General features: G+C 44.9%; 1 protein-coding gene across 1 annotated transcript in view; it reads left to right on the top strand.

Moving 5' to 3' along the window:
• Positions 1 to 18,500, top strand: part of ITPR1 (inositol 1,4,5-trisphosphate receptor type 1) — a 347,438-nt gene that overhangs the window by 221,445 nt on the left and 107,493 nt on the right. Inside the window, exons 40-41 of the mRNA XM_061128046.1 lie at positions 14,188 to 14,320; positions 16,441 to 16,631. Of these exons, the coding sequence (XP_060984029.1) occupies positions 14,188 to 14,320; positions 16,441 to 16,631 (324 nt within the window). The remainder of the gene's footprint in view (positions 1 to 14,187; positions 14,321 to 16,440; positions 16,632 to 18,500) is intronic.

The raw sequence follows: 18,500 nt of genomic DNA, 5'->3' as shown, positions 1-18,500 counted from the left end.
TGCCGTTTGTCCTTGGAGCCCATCTGAGTCTAGATAAATTTTCTAAACTGTGATAAAATTTCAATCATTCACTCTCTAGAAGCTCAGCTGAATTTGTGGTTGGCGCTGGCTATTAACAGATCTCTGAGACTCAGTGTTGATACTTCTCTGTCAGTATGTGAAGCACTCATGCAAAAAGAAGTAACTATGGGTATAGTTTGCAAGTAGTGAAAGAAAAAAACAAACCACTGCTCTCTTGGTCTGCATGTTGGAAAGTGTTAAGTGTGAGGGGGTCATAGAAAATTTTGTCAAAGTGCAGAGGGAATTCTACAGTGATCTCAAGACTTTTCAGCTGCTGGCTTGCAGTGGAATTCAGAATATACTATATCCTTGGCTTCTCAATTCTAGGAAAACCACCTAGAGATCGAGAAACTGAAATGTTTTCTGATGGTTTCTATACTTAGGTATCAAGTTAGTTTCATTTACTCAGAAATTACCCTGGAGACTCACGAGTGGCCATCTTGTTTGGGATTTGAGGGCCTCCTAAATATTTTCTCTCTTGTAAATATTTTTCAAGATATCTTGCCACATCTATAGTATGTGATACATGTTTGATAATTGATAATAGAAAGGATTAATTGGGGGAATTAATATATGTAATTGAGGGAGTCTAATTGCTTAGGAAAGGGAGGCACATTGGGAAAAATTTCATCTGACTTTTAAAAATTAATTTTGTGGTCTACTTCTTTAGATATTTGTTCGTTCTTTTGGTAAACCAATGGATACCTTCCTTTGATGGAACAGAACACAAAAACAGAATATAAGCCCTGCTCTAATAGCTACCACCAGAATTTCAGAAATACTAAGAGATGGTTCAGATACCCCTAAGGCGAATTTGAATCACAGACTTTAAAAATGAAAGCGACATGAGTGGTTATGAATTTGGTCAGGTCCCTCAGGAATGGAGGCGCTCAGAGAGGTTGAGTGAGTGGTCTTAGTTCACACAGCTAGATAGCGGGCAAGGCAGAGCTAGCACTATGGGCTCAGCTGCCGGCCTGGAGCACTTACTGTTCAACCACAGGAGATTCTGTAAGCTCAGGCTTTTCCTTACATCAATCAGCATGAACAGGTGAGGAGGCCATGCTTCTCTGGGGTGAATAGAATGTGAGAAAAACAGCAGGTTGTCCAGGGTTAGTTTAACCCCTTTAACTACAGTGATTTTTGCTACTTCCTGTTTAGTCCTCTTTCTTCCGGGTTATTTGTTTGCCAGCAAACATCTAATGCTGAATCTTCATTTTGGCAGCCTTCGACTCTTCTTCTTTCTACCTAGAGTTGTAAAGGCTTTCCTGATTTGAATTTTTCCTCTAGAATATTGAGGTTGAGGTCCTATTTGTTTAAATACAGATGAAGTCAGGAAAGGAAAGCCTTCCCTTATCGGAGTCTGCCGGGTTATTAATACACTGTTTTGCACCATAGTAATCATTTGATGTGTTTGCTTGCTCAAGATAGAACTTGGGTCTCCTGGCTGGGAGTTTATTGCTCGCTTATGGAAAGATTCCACAGTTGGAGCAGGTGTGTTTATAATTATACGCTAGGAAATAGAATACTGTCTGTTTATAAAAGAAGAATGTTCTGGCAGCCCCTTGGATTCTTTGAAAATTCCCTGAGGAAGCAACTGTGGATCCCCTCTCTGTTGTTACCCCTGGCAACCACCAGTGCCCTGGACATCAACACTGTCCCCAGGCCCTCAGGCTGTTGGATCTGGCCTTCTGAGCAGAGATGCCTGATCGCCTTTTATCATCCCTGGCTGTTCTGGAAATGAGTACAGCTCCCGAGGTCTCCCCTGCCAAGCCTTCTGTCCATGTGTGCGGGTGGAAATCAGCAGCCCACAGCTGGAGTTCTGCAGCAACTCCATTAAGAAACTCAAGGAGAGTTCACGCTGGCCCACGTTACGGGCAAGGCCTCCCACCTAAAAACCGTAAACCAGCATTTCAGACCTGAACCCTGCCGAGGAATAGCCCCTGAGCCAGGGTATGACATGTCCGGAAGAGCCATGATCCCCGGGATGGGGAGGGACCACTCCTCTCCAATGATACAGGCCTCTTGGGCGTTGTCAGAGAAGAGGCGCGGTGAACTGCTTGGAAAAATAGCACAGCATCTTCTGAGTCTCTGTGTGTGCTCTGAGAAAGGGTGAAGTGAGGACAGAGTCCCTCTCTGAAGAGTGCACGGAGGAGGCCTTCTCGGCTATCTCCTGGAGTGAAATTTCATTTGAAACCAGAGACAGGAGGGTTTCCTTTTTTGTTTGTTTTATTATGACGATCATTATTTTTGTTGTTGTTGCAAATCAAGAGGGAAGGTCTCCATCATTACCACCTGATTTTCCCTTTTTCTTGGGGTGCAGGAAGAGGACAGATGAGGGGAGAGGTATAGAATGTTTCTGTCACCCCCAGAAAGAAAACACCCCACGACCCATTCTTGGCTTTAAACAGACACCGATGACTGCTCAAGACACTAGTTTATCTAACATTTGAGTGCCTGTTCCATTCCAGGTGCTTCGCTAGGGCTTTTGGATCCAGCGGTGCCCCAAGTAGGCACGGTGTCTGCCCTCCTGGCGCTTACGGTTTTGCCAGGGCAACAGACAATATTACAAGCCAGTGTTAACTGGGACACATAGGAAGGTAAAGTACAGGGAAACATGTTGTTATTGTTCAGTCACTAGGTCAAATCTGACTCTGTGACCCCATGGACTGCAACATGCCAGGCTTCCCTGGCCTTTACTGTCTCCTGAAGTTGCTAAGATTCATGTCCATTGAGTCAGTGATGCTATCTCTAACCATGTCATCCTCTGTCACCGCCTTTTTCTCCTGCCTTCAATCTTTCCTAGCATCAGGGTCTTTTCTAATGAGTTGGCTCTTCACCTGAAGTGGCCAAAGTTTTGGAGCTTCATCATCAGTCCTTCCAGTGAATATTCAGGGTTGATTTCCTTTAGGATTTGGGTCATGAGAACATGGGGTCACAAGAATATGTAACTTAGGGACTTGTACCTGAGCGAGGAGGTCAGTTCACACCGGGCGAGGACCACTGGCAGGTGGGCTTAGTGACTCACTGCAATGGAGAAGCGAGATTGGTGCTCCCACTCCTTAAGGTGGCTGCACCCCGCCTGTATCTGCCAGGTTTGAGTCCTCGGCTTCTGCCACCATGCCACCAAGAGTTGCTTCTGCAAGCAAGGGAGGGCCCTGTCAATAATAAAATTCAGCAGGGGGGTGAGGGGGGAGAGAGAAAACAGAGAAACACAAGAATTATTCAATTTCACCTTCAGGGGGCGTTCTCATGACGTCCAAGCCAGAGTGGAGGTGTCCTACTTTTTTACATCGCTGTGAACTGCTGGGTTGGGCACCTGCCAACATTCAGGCGGCAGTTACATAAGAGCTTCTTTTTTTCCTGGAATTTAGGCTCGCTGCTGATGTGTGACCTTCAACAGTAATTGCCAATAAATGCAGCGGGGCTGTTTACTGTTAGACACTGGCAACGCTGGAGCAAGCGAGCTCAACTCGGAGCGTACAGAAGCTATTGCAGAATCTCGGGAAGTTTTTTGTTTTTTCCTTTCTTTTTCTTTTTTTTTTTTTTTCATGCTGAGATGATTCCATAATGATCGAAGTTGTATAATTCAATCAAGTCAGAATGCATTTTTTAAAAAATGATTTTCACTTTTGGGTTCAGTTCTGATGAACTTGTTGTATAAAATATAGGTGAAACTGCATCATCAGAGCCAAATAATGTCTATTTCTTGTTTCAAAAAGCCAGTGCTGTTAGTAAAGGGTATTATGCCAGCTGATGTGAAGATTCAAAGTTGTCCTGCTAAAATGCTAGGTAACTTCTCTCTGCTCAGTTTTCTTTCAGATGTTCTGTTCTCTTAATGTGGTTTGCAAAGACCTGTGAAAGGCAGCAGCCATACTTGCAAACCCATTGGCTGTTTGTTTGTTTTTTTTCCCTCCTCTGAGATGGAGTGGGTGAAAAGGAGCTGAAGACTGATTCACGGCGCTGGAGATGATAAATCCTCTTTGCTGCGCTGAGAGTTTGGTCTATAATACAGTCTCATTTCTTTTTTGTCGTTGTTCTTTGTCTTGTTGCTTTAGGTATAAGGTTGGGTTGTTGATTGGATGTTCAGTCTCATTTCTTGAACTGTATTCAGTGTCCGCTAGGGGTGGTCCATGAAAGGAAGACATCTTATTTCAAAGGAAGATTCTAGAAGCCTCGGGGCAGGATCCTTGTTGATGACAGCAGGAAAGAGTGTCTAAGTGGCTGTGTCGTGTGCTGGCCTGTATCGGGCACACACAGATGTCTGCATGTGTGTGTATACGGTGTGTACGCATGTGAGTGTGTGCGCCTGGACACACGCCACAGATAGGAACCCTGGGAAGCCTGCGGGCTTCTTCTTATTTAAGAGTGACAAGGTATAACTTCCCTTCATTTGTGGTAGAAATTTATCCCTGAGTAAAACGGAAGGTACATCATGTAGAGAAAGTGAGCGTTTCAGCATCTCCTGCATGAATCGACTTGCTACTCCAGTGCCGTAGTCAGGATAACCAGTTGGGATTCTCTGACTTGAGATTCATTTTTAAAATTCTGCTTCAAAGCCAATCATTTGAAATCTTTTTTTCTATGAAATTTGATCTTGCTAACCTTGTCTAAAAGCTCTGGGAAGACTTAAAATCCAAGAAAAAAAAAAATGTGAAGAGGCAACGGAGGGCAATATTCAGTTTCTAAGTTCAAAACCAGATAGAATCAGATCACTGCCAGTCAACTGTTGGTTTGGAGAGACTTCACCTTGACTGGAGCTGTCAGCATCTCAATATACTGACTGATCCTGGGGTGAGGTGGTTAAAGACAAGATGTGGGAAACACAGGCATACTCCTTTTCTCGGAACAGTCTCCATTACCATAGGGTCACTGAGCGTGATCTTTCATGTTAAAAGAAAAGTTACTTTGATAATAAAAATGTGCTGAGAAAATCAGTTCATTCATTTACCAGAACTATCCTTTGCTTTGGGTAGTATGTATATGTATTTATGCAGCTTATGTAGTTATGATTTGAACATATATGGCTTATTAATATGCTTATCTTTTCCAAATTGTGGCTAACTGCCATAAAAGAGCCAATCCTCCCAGAAATACAGCTGAAATCCTCTTAGGAGGAAGTGCTAATAGAAGCTGTTGGTTATTTTGCCAAATTATATGCCCGGCTTGGTTTGGCCTTTTCCGTGCCTGAAATCATTCTGTGTTCTATTGGGTTGTGTTATTTAGGGAACTTAGCTGTTTGATATTACGGAATAAAGTTTACTGAAAATATACCAAGCATAACTTAATGTTTTAGCTGGAAGGGATCCTTACAATAAACTGCTCCAGTCTCCTTGAACTACAGGTCGGGAGGTGGAAGCCCAGAGAGGTTCAGTGACTGGCTGAGGGTCACACAGCACCAGTCCCTGCATGATCCACCATCAAGCAATACCCGTCCATTGTTCTTTATTTTTCCATTCTCTTTCTATGAATGGATGACATTAAAAAATTGTCCTTCTGTGTAAACAGTGGTTCTTGAAGAAGCAAAAATTTTCTGTTGTCTCAGATGTCTTCCTGTAACGTTCTAGGAGAAAAGGTCATTAATCTTAATTTTCATTTCAAAAATTACACACCAATATGCCAGCAGTTTAGGGAGGCAGTTGAGTACCGGTACAATCATAAAACATACCAGAAACCACTGGTCTCTTGAGTGCTTAAGAAACAACTCTGTGAACATTCTGAAAGAATTCAAGATGCTTCTTTAGACATAAGGGATATCAAACAAGAGAATTTTAAAAAGACACACGAGTTCCACTCCATCTTGTTCTTTAACTGTTATTTTGATTGGCAAGGCAGTAAGAGGGTAGCTGTGTGGCTTCCTGTAGTAAATCCATGTCTGTAATCCTTTTGTTCTGATCGTATAGAATCGGTAGGGAGGATATGTTGGTGGAATGTGGCCAAAGCTGACTGTAAATGATAGTACTTTTCTCCATCTGTGTCTCCGACTGCTCCAAAGCACATGGGAATTTGCCTTCATTCTTCTTTTCCTCGTGTGTCCTTTTTGCACTAAGGGGCAGATGGCACGTGTGTGCACAACTTTACTTCTTCAGCCTAAAGCCTGAAGAACGCAGGGGTGGAGTTAAAAACGCAATCTTGGATCATGATATCATTTGTATTATCTGGAGAACACATTTCCCTGAGCCCTGGGTTTGTTTCCCACACCACACTCAAGTCCTCTCATAACACCCTGTGCCTCCCGATCCCAACAGGAGGCTAAACACGTTGGAGAGAGAGTTGCTCCTTGAAGCAAGTGGAGTTGCACACACATCTGAGGGCTCTTCTGTCCAGAACTGAGTGAGCAACTCTCCACATCTGCCTCTTCATCCTTCATAAAATAACTTAATCTTTGTGGTTGAAGAGATCCCTTATACCTTTACTTCATTTTACCTGTTGGCAAATAGAGGGAAAAAAAGAAATTATTAGGTTACAAGATAACAGTCTTATATTAAGAGCATTTTTTCCATCTTGGGGATCACACCATGAAAGGGGTATCAAGTGTTGAGCTGGGTTGTGGCCCCACGAGATTTCCCAGCTCCCACCCCCACCCCACGCTTTTAGCACCTGCTTCAGCTCCCCGCCGACAGCCACACTCTGGCCTCGGGAGAGGTCTGCTGTGTTGCTGGAGCCCCGCCGAGGGAGGCCAAGGTCACCCGGTGGCAGTGTGAGCCTTGGCTTCCCTCCATGGCCCCAGACCGCACCTTGAACCCGCCAGCCAGGCCTGGTGCATGACCGAGGCCCAGGGAGGGGTCCGGCAGTTCCATCCGACATCCGTCTCTGCCCCGAGCACGTGCCCTTCGGCGGCGAGATTCGCGGAGCTGCCATCACGTGGAGCTGTGGACATTTTCAGCCGCTACACGCATCCTTTCCTTGGCCAGTCCTTTTCCTCGGGGCCGTCATCTTGTCTCTCGTTTATGGGTTGGACATAATGAAGTTCAGGAGTCATCAGAGGTGTGGGGTGTCCACGGGTATGGCAGGGGCGACCGGGGAACCTGGTATCCCTGGAGCCCTGAGAGAAGTGCGTGGAGGGAGGAGAAACCAGCCAAGAAAGCTGCAGCCAGGAGCCTTCCTTTCTCTTCCCAGAGCCACAGGAGGGGAGAGACTTTTTCAGTCCCTAAGCCAGAGCCTGGGGTGTCGCTCTCTGATGTAGGGCCAGGATGTGGGGAAAGGAGAGGCTGGGAGCACGCACGCGCCCACTGGAGAAGCTCATCACGGGCAGGCGGTGGTGCAGATCTTGCGGGGGCTTCAAGCCCCCTGGAAGGGGACTGCACTGGAGGCCCCTGTGGTCGTCATCTGCCCACCCTCCCTTCCCTGAGCCCCCGGGGGCCGTGTGCTAGATCACTTTTCCTCTGTGGACAACCAGAGCATAGATGTGCAGTACCTCTGCCTTTGACATCTTTTATTATTTAAGACATAGCTCCTTCTTGATCAGTGCTAGGCTTTTTCTTTCTTTCATTTAGATGTGTTTCCCCATCTCAGGCCAGTCGTCTCTCCCAGCGCAACCCCGTTAAGTTCATTTTAGAAGTGAGGGTGTCTTCTGCCCTCCGCAGCTGAAACTCCCTTCAGTGGGTGTGACAATCCGGTCATCTCATCGTCAATTTTGTCCCCAAGTGTTGGTCTCGGGACTTCTTTGTGGTCACCAGATACATGTGCTGTAACTAACCTGCTTCCTTTTATTCCCAACTAGCTTCCCCAAGCTCCGGATTCTGAGAACTCCACCGAGGTGTGTGCCGCTCCCCTGTATCTGCGATGCCAGCAAATACGGGCGCTTGTCAGTGTTGCCGGTTGGGTGTGAACTGTCATGGTGAAATGTCTGTCTCTTGGGAAGGTGCAGGAGGGACATGTCTAGCCTGGCTGGGACCTGATCATTGCTATAATTGGGTGGCCCTTGGTGTAGAAAGTTCTGAGGAGCTTAAGCTACAGTGTCCTGCTGGTGAAGGCTCGTGACTTTCTGAAGGTTTTTGCACAAAACCCTTCATCTCCTCCTTGGAACGTTTGGCCGAGAAACTCTGAACGGTCCAGACCTTTCTGCTGTTATACAAAACAGAACTTTGGGTCCTGAGCGGAGATGAAGCAGATTTCAAGTTCGGGATATCTGTTATCTTTTGGGTGACGCTGTTGATGAAGGTGTACTTTCACGGCACGCTGTTTCTGTTCTTCCTGTCGCTAGCTCAGCTTGCTAAATGCGGGACTAGAATTCATTAAGGCGTCTAAAGTTACCAAGAAGCTTTTTGGGGGAGGCATCCTTCCAAAGATCAAAATTTACTCTCCGAAAACTGTTCTGGAATCACAGGAGTCAGAGCTAAAATGTGCGCTCGATCTGAAAGGAGATGTTAGAAATGAAACTGATGATCAATGAGCTGAGTTCCAGTGGGCATGCTTTGTAATGATCAGTCCTCTAATATTCTAATCAGAGCTCTTCAGCATCAGTAGCCTTGATTAGAATGCCGTGGGCCGGGGCGAAGCGTAGGTCTCACGTATGTGTTGGGAGTGTGTGCACTGACATCCTCATGCATGCGCTGAGCAGTAATCCATGGATGAGTCGTACAAGGACCTGCCCGGTTGCATCTTGCATTACAGCCCCTTTTGGGTTCATGTAAATGTATATAACATTGAACTTCATTTTCATAATGTTTGCGGAAAAAAATATTAGCCAGACATTACTGGTCATGTGCCTGCTCGTTTCACACGGTGCTCTGGGGTTGGGGATGGGCCAGCAGTTGAGTAGCAGCCGTCGTCATGAGCCCTGGTGTCTGTCTGGGGAAAGCCAGCCTCGGGCCTGCACTCCTTCTGTGTCAGTCCTTACTGTGTGCGCTCTCTGTGTACTTCATTTGTGACCGATCCTGAAGATGAGGGTGTCCTAGTGTTGTACTTAAATGGAATTTCTGCCTGCTTAGCAGGAGCTCGAACCGAGTCCACCGCTGAGGCAGCTGGAGGATCATAAAAGGGTACGTAGTCCTGGGAGCTGGGGGCAATGACCACAGCTCCGCCCCCAGCCATACGCTTTGATGGACACATGGGCAGTTTTTGTCGTCGTCGTCATTGTTGCAGCGTTAATTGGCTCAGAACCGGTCACAGCCTTTTGTATAAATGAAACTAACTGATGGTTCTATATATAATCTACCTCTTCACACACTGCTTCCAGCCAGTCCCCAAATAACAACCAAGTCACTTGTCACATCTTCTCTTCTTTTGCTGGGTTAGATTTTTCCTTATGTGTAGCCTTAAAAAAAAAAAAAATTTTTTTTTTGTAAGTAACTGGTGGTCATTATGGGTAATGTATAGTAAACAAAAAAGTATAATGTAAAACTGTCCATAATTACACTACCTGGCTATAAAGCTGCTAAAGATTTACTGTTTCCTTCTGCCCTCTTTTTTGCACACATGAGAATATGTGCCAACACACACACATTCTTTCATTGTCACTGGGGTTCTTTCAGGTGTACGACGTTTATTCCTTGCTTTTGTCATATGATATCTGAGTATTTTCATTAACAGTCCTTGAAAGTTAACAGCTGCCTAAAGTTCGGTGACTAACAAGTCTTTTGTAATATTTTGCTTCGAGGGAATGAACCGGTGTGTACACATGTGGATAGACGCATAAAAGGGGAATTTCTAGGCCGAAGGGTCGATACTTTCTTATAGTGCTAAACCATTTCCCAGAAGGCTACGTATACCATCCACATGCTGGCTACTGATGACGTGTTTTACCCATCTTTGGAAAATACCAGATATTCTGGTTCTCTGGATGTCTTATCATGTGCCAATCACTATGCTAAGACTTTTACACGTGTTCACAGCGTAAATGTTTATAAAGGCTGATGGTGACCCAGTGACAGAGTCTGCAGCCCCATTTCGCAGATGAGGAAACTGAAACCCAGCGAGCTTGCATACCTTAGCCAAGTCATGGGGTTAGGAAGTGAGCAGTCATGACAAGAACTGCTGTGAAATTGTGGTCATCAGCGTCCTGGAGAATGTTTGCCTGGGCCACCTTTGTTAAGCTCACAAGCTTTCAGTACCTGCAGAGTCCCATCGCTTCTTGGATTCTTTCCTTTTTCTTGTGATGGTTCTTTCTCAAATGATAACCAAAGATGTGCTTCTAGGAAATTGATAGTCAGCCCTACCCCACTCCAGCTCCCAGTGCCTCCTGCCATTCATTGATCAGGAGCACCTTGCTTTCCTGCTTTTTCCACCCCTGCCTATTCCTCAAGAGTTGTCCTGGGTCTTAGAAGCAGCCAGTAAAGGCACATAGCTGTCCCTTGTGCCCTGAGTTGGATGTTGCCCCAGGGCATGAGCTTTGGAATTAGAAACTGGGTCAAGCCTGCTTTTGCCAGGTGCTCACTGTGTGATTTGGGGCACTTTTAACTCAGTTCCTCCTGCTGTAAAATGGGGACAAGAGTCTCTGCCCTTTACTGCTCTCTGGACTCTTCTCCAGAGCCATGCACTTGAGGCACTTAGCAGGGTGGCTGGACTGTGAGAAGGGATTTCAATGACCCCAGTGGTCATCTTGCAGACTGAGATACGGCCGTGATTTGACAGAAAACAGGAGTAGGAAGAGGAAGGTATTTTTAAGTTGAGGCACTGCCCTAGTGCTGACTAAGGTGTGAGAGGCTCACTGCTCACGTGAGAGACTGATCTCCCCTGAAGCACCTGACTTTTAAGTGGTTGGAACCTTGGAGCCCAAAGGTCACTTCTTTCCTTTGCGATCTTAACTCTTGGTGCCCTGTTCAATGCTGGGCTGTATATTTCCACACAGTTTATTAGTCACTAGTTTAATGGACAGAATGAAACTCGTGACTTGCAAGGCAGGAACTTGGTTTCTTGCCTCCACATCACTGACCTGCCATTTTCACCATTTTTCCCTGAAACTTAACTGCAAATGAAACTTTGCCTTTCTTTTCTCAGTCTTGGGTAATCATGTGTGTGGGGTTTCTTACCACGACGCAAACATCTGATATTTGTTTGCATACTGTAGGTGTAAACTGCTGGGGAAGAAAACTAGTCTTCTTTTGAAAAAAAATAAGGGGGAGGGGGCTGCATGGCCAAATGTGAGAGCTGGAGATGTGATGTTTGGGAAGTGACATTTTTTGCTTCACTACCATCAGCTCTCTCAACCCAGTACTCTGTGAACAGCTTAGTGCTGTTGAGTAATTTATATTAAGATGATTAGGAATGCTTTTGTCTGTAGATTTTAAATTTTCCCAAATTAAACTGCGAGCTCAGAAAAACAATTTGCCTTCAACCTAAGTTTTCACACTAGGATTCACATCACTTTTAATGATGCTTATCCATTTTCTGTCTGTCCCCCCTTTTTTTTAACCTAAAATTTTCAGTCTTTATTCTTTCAGAAAAGAAACAATTCTCATCTTGTTCTTTATTAAAAACAAAAAAAAAAAGCAAACCCCACATGTTCTCTTTTCCCCCCTTGCCTTAAAATTTATTTACTTTTGGAGAGAAGGTGAGGTACTAGTGTGCCAAAAACCTCATAATTAGGAGGGAAGAATTAAAAGTTTGTGGGGTGGAGCATGTATGTGTGTGTGTTTCCATAATGAGCACATGTTATGATATTCTTTTATGGGGGAAAATGTACCATTTGATGCATCAGTTGCTATGGTAACCGCTAGGGTTTGTCTGTGCAAAGAGAGGCAAAATGGTAATGTGGGATCCCTTGGTAACTTCAGTTCGGCATCCAGGCTACACAAATGTGAAGTTCCTGTTCCTGAAGTCCGCGTGTTCCTGGAAGGCACCTGCTTCCTTCCCAACCTCCTGCTTCCTTGATTGCAGATTCACCAGGGGCTCAATGATGAGACCCTCAAAACCTGGAGAAGCAAAAAATCTGAGCGAGTCCAGTCCTAGGTAGAATCCTAGGGTGAGGGCTCCGGTTGAGTCTTCCTTGACAAGTACGTCTGTCGGCTGCTGACGGTCACTCAGCTGTTGACCATTCAGCCCTGTGATCTTCCAGATTCTTGCCATGATGGAGAGCTGGACTGTTCTCTGTGGCTGCAGCTCACTGGTCTCAGCCCAGTCATTTAGCTCTCAGACAGTGTTCTCCTGGTGCCCCAGAGGATCCCATAGAAAGCTGGGATGGTTTCCTACCAACCATCCCTCTTGGGAGAACTCAAAGTCTCCTGAAAGAAACTCCAGTAGATGCATCATTGAGTTGACAAAGGGACATGGTATTTAATACACTGTTATATTCTCTGTGGAGGTGACCTTGTCGTTCCTCCTTTTCTTGACCATTCCTTTGACATCTGTGTTTTTTCTGTGAAGTCAGCCTTTTTAAATCACCCCTCTCAATGACTCTTTTGGAGAGTGTTGACATGTTTGTACTGGTGCAAAGCTATGTCCTTATACCAAAATGTGGTTTTCTAAGCCATTAAAGGATATTATACTGAAAATAGTTTATTTTGAAAGTATTTTTTAAGGATCACAAATAGCTTCCCCATTGAAAGTTCTCTCGGAATTTTGAATTTACTGATGGTCAAGGTACGAAGTGATTTTCTTATCCTAATGAGAATTCTTCTTTGTTTAACTACAGTGAGATGCATATTTGTGGATGTAATGGAGAGAAGAAAGACAAGGGTTTTTTCATTTCTGAACTTTTTCATTGAAAAATCAGGCTTGCCTCCCTGCTTCTCTCACTTTTCCTATTTACCCCATCTCCCCGCCTATCCCTGGAGTCTTTGACCAGCAGCATGAATTTAACCAAGGAGAAAAGCCAGCTGGGTCACCTTGGGACCTCATAACATTTTGACAGTGGGACTGAGTTTTCTGCTCTGTCCTTCTTCCCTGGTCCTGCCTCCTCAGGGTACCCCTGGTCTCCACCATCCTCAGGACGTTCTGCTCCCTCCCATCTTGTCTTGCTAACACCTTCCTCGAAATCTCCAGACCTATTCTTGAAGCGTATTAACAGATCACTTTTAAGTTCTCCTGACTCTCGGTACAGTCGCAGGTCTCTTCGATAGAACTCTGGAGTCCCTATTTCAGGCACCAGCTGTATTGCAATGCATCGTCCCTCTGCTAACTTCTCACTTAGCTCTTTCCGGGATGTGCCAGAGGAACTCCAGGACTTACTCCTTTGTCCCTCAGAAACAGTCCAGGAAAATCTCTACAGCCTTTAACTGGTAAAAAGTTCCAGACTGGCGGAGTGAGGGGGGTGGGGATTGGGGGGTAGTCCCTCAGCAAGACTGCCGAGAGTGAATCCTGCCACTTTGCCAGTTTGCAAAGTGTTTGGGAACAGATCAGAGTGGTTTCAACTGCTCTGTTTTGGTTGGAATTGTGGAAAGAGTTGTTTTATCCCCTGCCCAGGATTCTTTTAATATTTATATATTTAAAGTTTTTTGTCATGGAAATGTTAAAAAAATATCCCCAAAATACATGTTTTGAAGAGTTTTGAGAACCCTCATTCATAACTCAGATTCCACGACTATCAGCTCGTGTCCACATTTATACCCAACTAGGCCCTTCCTCCCGTATTCTTTAAAAGAAAATCTCAAATGTCATTTTCATCCATGCTGCTCGTTTGTTGATTGACATGTCTGATATCTGCCAGTAATTTATTTTCTGTTGCATTTGTTTTCTTTACCATTTGGCTCATTGACTATTTCTGTAAGAAAGGCTTACTTTCAGCTTATGATTTTATTTATTACTCTGATATCATAAGGTCTTAGAACGGTTGGAAATAAATCCTGTGGTTAGAGTAACATTTTCATATTGCTGTGTGGAAGTTGACCTGTAAATTTTTTAATTTGTCTGAATCTTACTGACTTACCTCAAAAGGACTATTTTATTTGTTTTGTTTTGTTATTTTGTTAATCCTTCCAAATTCATGTTCTATCTTCATCAGTGTGAGAGAGTACTTTCAGATATTTAATATTTTAGATTGATGCTTTTTTGTGATCTGATTTCCTGAGAAAACATTGAAGAAGTTAACTTTAGAAGTTTCCAAGTGCTCTTATTAATAATTTATTTTTTCACGGAGTGAGACTGGGCCAATTATAACTGGGTACCCCTGTGTCGCTTTTTTTTTTAATGTGAGTTGCTCAGTTGTGCATTAAATTCAGAACCTGATTTCATTATCCTGTTTGAATTAAGGGTGAGGCCCTCAGGCAGATTTTGGTCAACCGTTACTATGGAAACATCAGACCTTCGGGAAGAAGAGAGAGCCTCACGAGCTTTGGCAATGGCCCGCTGTCACCGGGAGGACCCAGCAAGCCTGGGGGAGGAGGTAGGCCCCGTGGTGTGCTAATGAGCTGCACGTGTGAAGCGAGTGTGCCCCTCCAAAGCTGCGTGTTTCTACTGAGCAGGTTGAGACTCTAACAGATGCATTTGGGCTGCTAGTGTGTTATTTTAGCAACTTGTTTTGTCTTTGGCCTACCATCAAATTGGTGTCTAAAAATGTCCCCCTGCAATGTGATATTGGCTAAGGCTTTCCCCCTCTTTCCCATGCAGCGAACCTCTTGGGGATACTTGAAGGACTCAGTGAACTGAACTTGATCTCACATTTTCTCGTGGTCATTCAGACTCATGTTTCCCCATAAAATGAGGGTGCTGTTGGCAGTGAGGAGGGTGAAAGCTATTTTTTATAATACATGTACCCTGGCGAGGGCTTTCCCAAGCATTTTACCTCCTTCATCTCCTTTTCTTCCATACATTACCCACTATCTGGTATTGAACAGAGGAAGGGGATCTTGCTGGTGACTGGATGGTAATTTAAAGCAGGTACATCTAATCCTAGTGTCCATGCTGTGTGCCTCCCCAAGTCTTAGGGGACTTTACACAGACACACACACAGACACACACACACACCCTGTATTATATTTGTTCAGTTGCAAAGTCATGTCCGACTCTTTGCAGCCCCATGAACTGCATGCCGCACACCAGGTTTCCCTGTCCCTCACTATCTCCCAGAGTTTTCTCAAACTTACGTCTGTCAAGTCGGTGATGCCATTCAACCATCTCATCCTCTGTTGCTCCCTTCTCCTCCTGCCCTCAATCTTTCCCAGCATCAGGGTCTTTTCCAGTGAGTCGGCTCTCCGCATCAGGTGCATCCCTGTATAGAACTGTTTTAGAACACATCCTGAAAGGTGTCCCAAAACATTGTAAGCACAGTAACAGGTAGAAGCTGCAAAAACGTTGAATTCAGCTGTGGGCGATGGTGTTGGTTATAAGGGGGCTGGTAGCTCCATGCTCGGAGCACAAATGTGAGTTGCATGATTCCTAGTCTGTGGTGATGACTCTTGAGAACATCTGGTCCTTGCTGGGTTCTGCTCACAGCACAGAAACACTTGATGCTTAATAAATTAATCCCGGCAACCTCTGGGAAGGAATCTTGGACTTCTCACCAAATGAAAATGTGGAGCAGATCTGCTCCCAGAGAACCCCAGAAACAGATCTTAGCTTCTTATCCAGAAGTTCCCAGTGATTGTCAAGCAGCTGTTTCCCCCACAACGTGTCAAAACTATTTGTATTTAAGAAGCTGTCAGAGAAAAGACCTGATACCCCCATGTCCACCTTGGATGACAGGTGCAATAGATTCTAGGCAGTCGAGGACAAGCAACGTAAAGGAGGTGGCGTTTGAGTTGACCCCTGCAGGGAAGGACTGATGGTTTTCTGTTTTTCAGAAATTGACTGCCCCATTTCCCCATGTCCATTAATATTTCAATTTTTTTGAATAATAATGTGAAGCTCTTCAATCACGTGAAGTTCTCAAGCTTTCTAAATCCAGATGGAATCTGTTCCACCAAGTGCCACAGGCCCTCTCTTCCTAAGTATATTCATCTGAAGCTCAGTGAGGTGAACTTTCTTTGATTCATTCCCCTACCCCCAGCTGTTGACGCCATGCCAAGCTTTGAGTCAATAGTGAACGAATGAATGAGCAGATGCAAATTATGCGAAAGGATGAATTTGGGGCCACGGTGGGTCTCTTAAAAAGAGGGCTAAAGTGATCAGTATAGCCTATGTTTCTTAAGAGTGCTTAAGTTCAGTTAGTCTCTTAAAATTGGATCAGTTCTTAATTCTGGCCCAGGTCATTGTATTTTGATGTAAGGGAGAGTCTTGGCTGGATGGCTTTAGGTCTTTTGCTCAAAATGTATTACTCTTCCTTCATCCACTCTGCCTGCATTCAAGTTCCATCTCTATTACTTACCAGCTGCGCTGGGTGTTGCTGGACAAGTGACTTCATCTTGATGCTAATAATGAGTACCTGCCTTGCGGGCTTGTTAAAAAGGTTGGGAGAGATAGTATCATTCAACTGTTGAGTGAATAAAATGTTGGTATGCAGTAAGTATGCAATAAATGTTAGCTGCTCTGAGTGAGGTTGATAAGAGCAATGTTCCGTCTTTCCAGGGGGAGGCTCCGGATCCAGCCCCATGAGCAGGGGTGAGATGAGCCTGGCTGAGGTTCAGTGCCACCTTGACAAGGAGGGCGCCTCTAATCTGGTCATCGACCTCATAATGAACGCATCCAGTGACCGAGTGTTCCATGAGAGCATCCTTCTGGCCATTGCCCTGCTGGAAGGAGGCAATACCACCATACAGGTAGGAGGCGGCGTGGCTGCTGGGGAGGAGTCAGCGATGGGTGGCGCTGAGAGAACTCCTTCTTAGGGCACAAACTTCTATTGTTCTGCAAACCGAATTCTGTTGCTTCCTTGCAGTGGTCATTCAGTCATTATTCAGACTTGGTTCTCATACATGGGTTACATCCTGAAATGGCTAAAACGCTGAGGATGTGTAAAAGAAAACTGGCCAGGAATTTGGCGCGTCATAGGTAATCCATAAATGTGTGTTCAATGAATGATTGAATGCATTATATTTATTTTGTAATCCAGGATCACAGAGGATCCCATCCCCAGATGACCAGAAGGAGTCTGAACTATGTGTACTTATATCCGTGAATCTTACAGCTCTTGCTAACTGTGTATTTATCTTGTAAATGAAAAGCTCAATAAAACTGAACCAATTTGAACTAATACGTGCAAAGAGGGGAAAGCCAGGCTAGGTTAGTCAGACATAAATGGATGGCTTTTTATTGGCTGATGATGATGCATATTTTAAAATAATAATGGTAGAATTCTTAGGCATAGTCCTTAAAGAAGCAATTTTAATAATATATACATGATTTTCATATAGACATGGCAGTGAAAATGATTCTTTTAAATATTTTAAAATATTTGTAATACTCCCTTCATACATTCTTCATTCTTTGTTGGCTCTGAATAAGGGTTTACTTAGCTCTGTGTATGTGTTGGTACATAAATATACACACACATATTTTGGTAATAGCTTTTGATTGAGATATAATGTATATATCACAAAATTCCCTCTTATGTATACATTTGACTTGGCCTTATATTTTTGGTCTTGAATTTAAAATTGGCATCTGGATTAATGACGTTCTGGTCCTTTGTGCAAATTTCTAAAGGGCTTTTCTTCTCGTGGGCCTGAGACAGGGCGCCTGGGTTTCAGCCCGGCTCCTCGTTCAGCCTGGGCCCTGTGCCCGCGCGGGGGCTGCGGCCGCCCCCTCTGCTCACCCTCCCCCGCACCTTCCCCAGCACACACTTGGGACGTTCATCACGTGTGCTGCCCTGAGTTGAGATTTGCACCGTGGGAGGGTCCGCTGCACTGCGGAGCTGCCCCCGGGCACCTGTGGCCTGTAACCTGTGGGCAGCCCTTTGATTCTCTCCCATGTGAGTCTGCCTCTGCACCCATGGGTGGGTCCTCCGGGCCCCTGGGTCATGAGGACTTGTGCGCCCACCGCCATGGTCCTGCTGTCTGCGTGCTTATGCTGGCGTGGGAGCGGCGCTGGAACACCCCTGGTCTCTGAACCCTGTCATTTCCAGGGATGGGAGCAGTCAAACTAGACATCTACTGAGCAATTTCTGTACACGGTGCTCCACTAGCAACTCCCAGGCCGGGGTTCCCAGACACTGGGGCCAGTCAGTCTCTGAGAATTTTCTCCAGGCACAGGCAAGTGTGCAAACGAGGGCAACGTGGTCAGTTTCATAAATCAAATGTATGAGTTTGAAGGACCATCTGACCGGTTTATTCTGAGGTTATATCCTGTCCAATTTATTTTAAGCTCTGATGTCTTTTCTCGGATGAAGTGGTGTTGATAGTGGTGTTTTTTTTCTACTGGCCACATCTGAAGTTGGAAACCCTAGGTTATTCCATCCCCTCCTAAAAAGCAAAAAGCAAAAAAAAAAAGCTGTGCTGATTTGCTGATCCCAGAAGCTCAGTTTTCAAGCAGTTGAAATCTCGCAAGTGTATAAGACTTCGTATCCTTGCACATATCCCGTGCATATCCTTGCACGGGAAGGATACTACAGACCCTCCCAGAAAGAAGTAGCTCGAGCTGTGTAAGGGGTTGGTGAAAGGCTTTTTGATGACCTGGGCTCTGTTGGATGGGTG

This window comes from Dama dama, chromosome 24 (assembly GCF_033118175.1).
Source record: "Dama dama isolate Ldn47 chromosome 24, ASM3311817v1, whole genome shotgun sequence".
NCBI classification, from domain to species: domain Eukaryota; kingdom Metazoa; phylum Chordata; class Mammalia; order Artiodactyla; family Cervidae; genus Dama; species Dama dama.
Note: the sequence above shows the minus strand (reverse complement) of the source record. Positions and strands in the feature narration are given on the sequence as shown.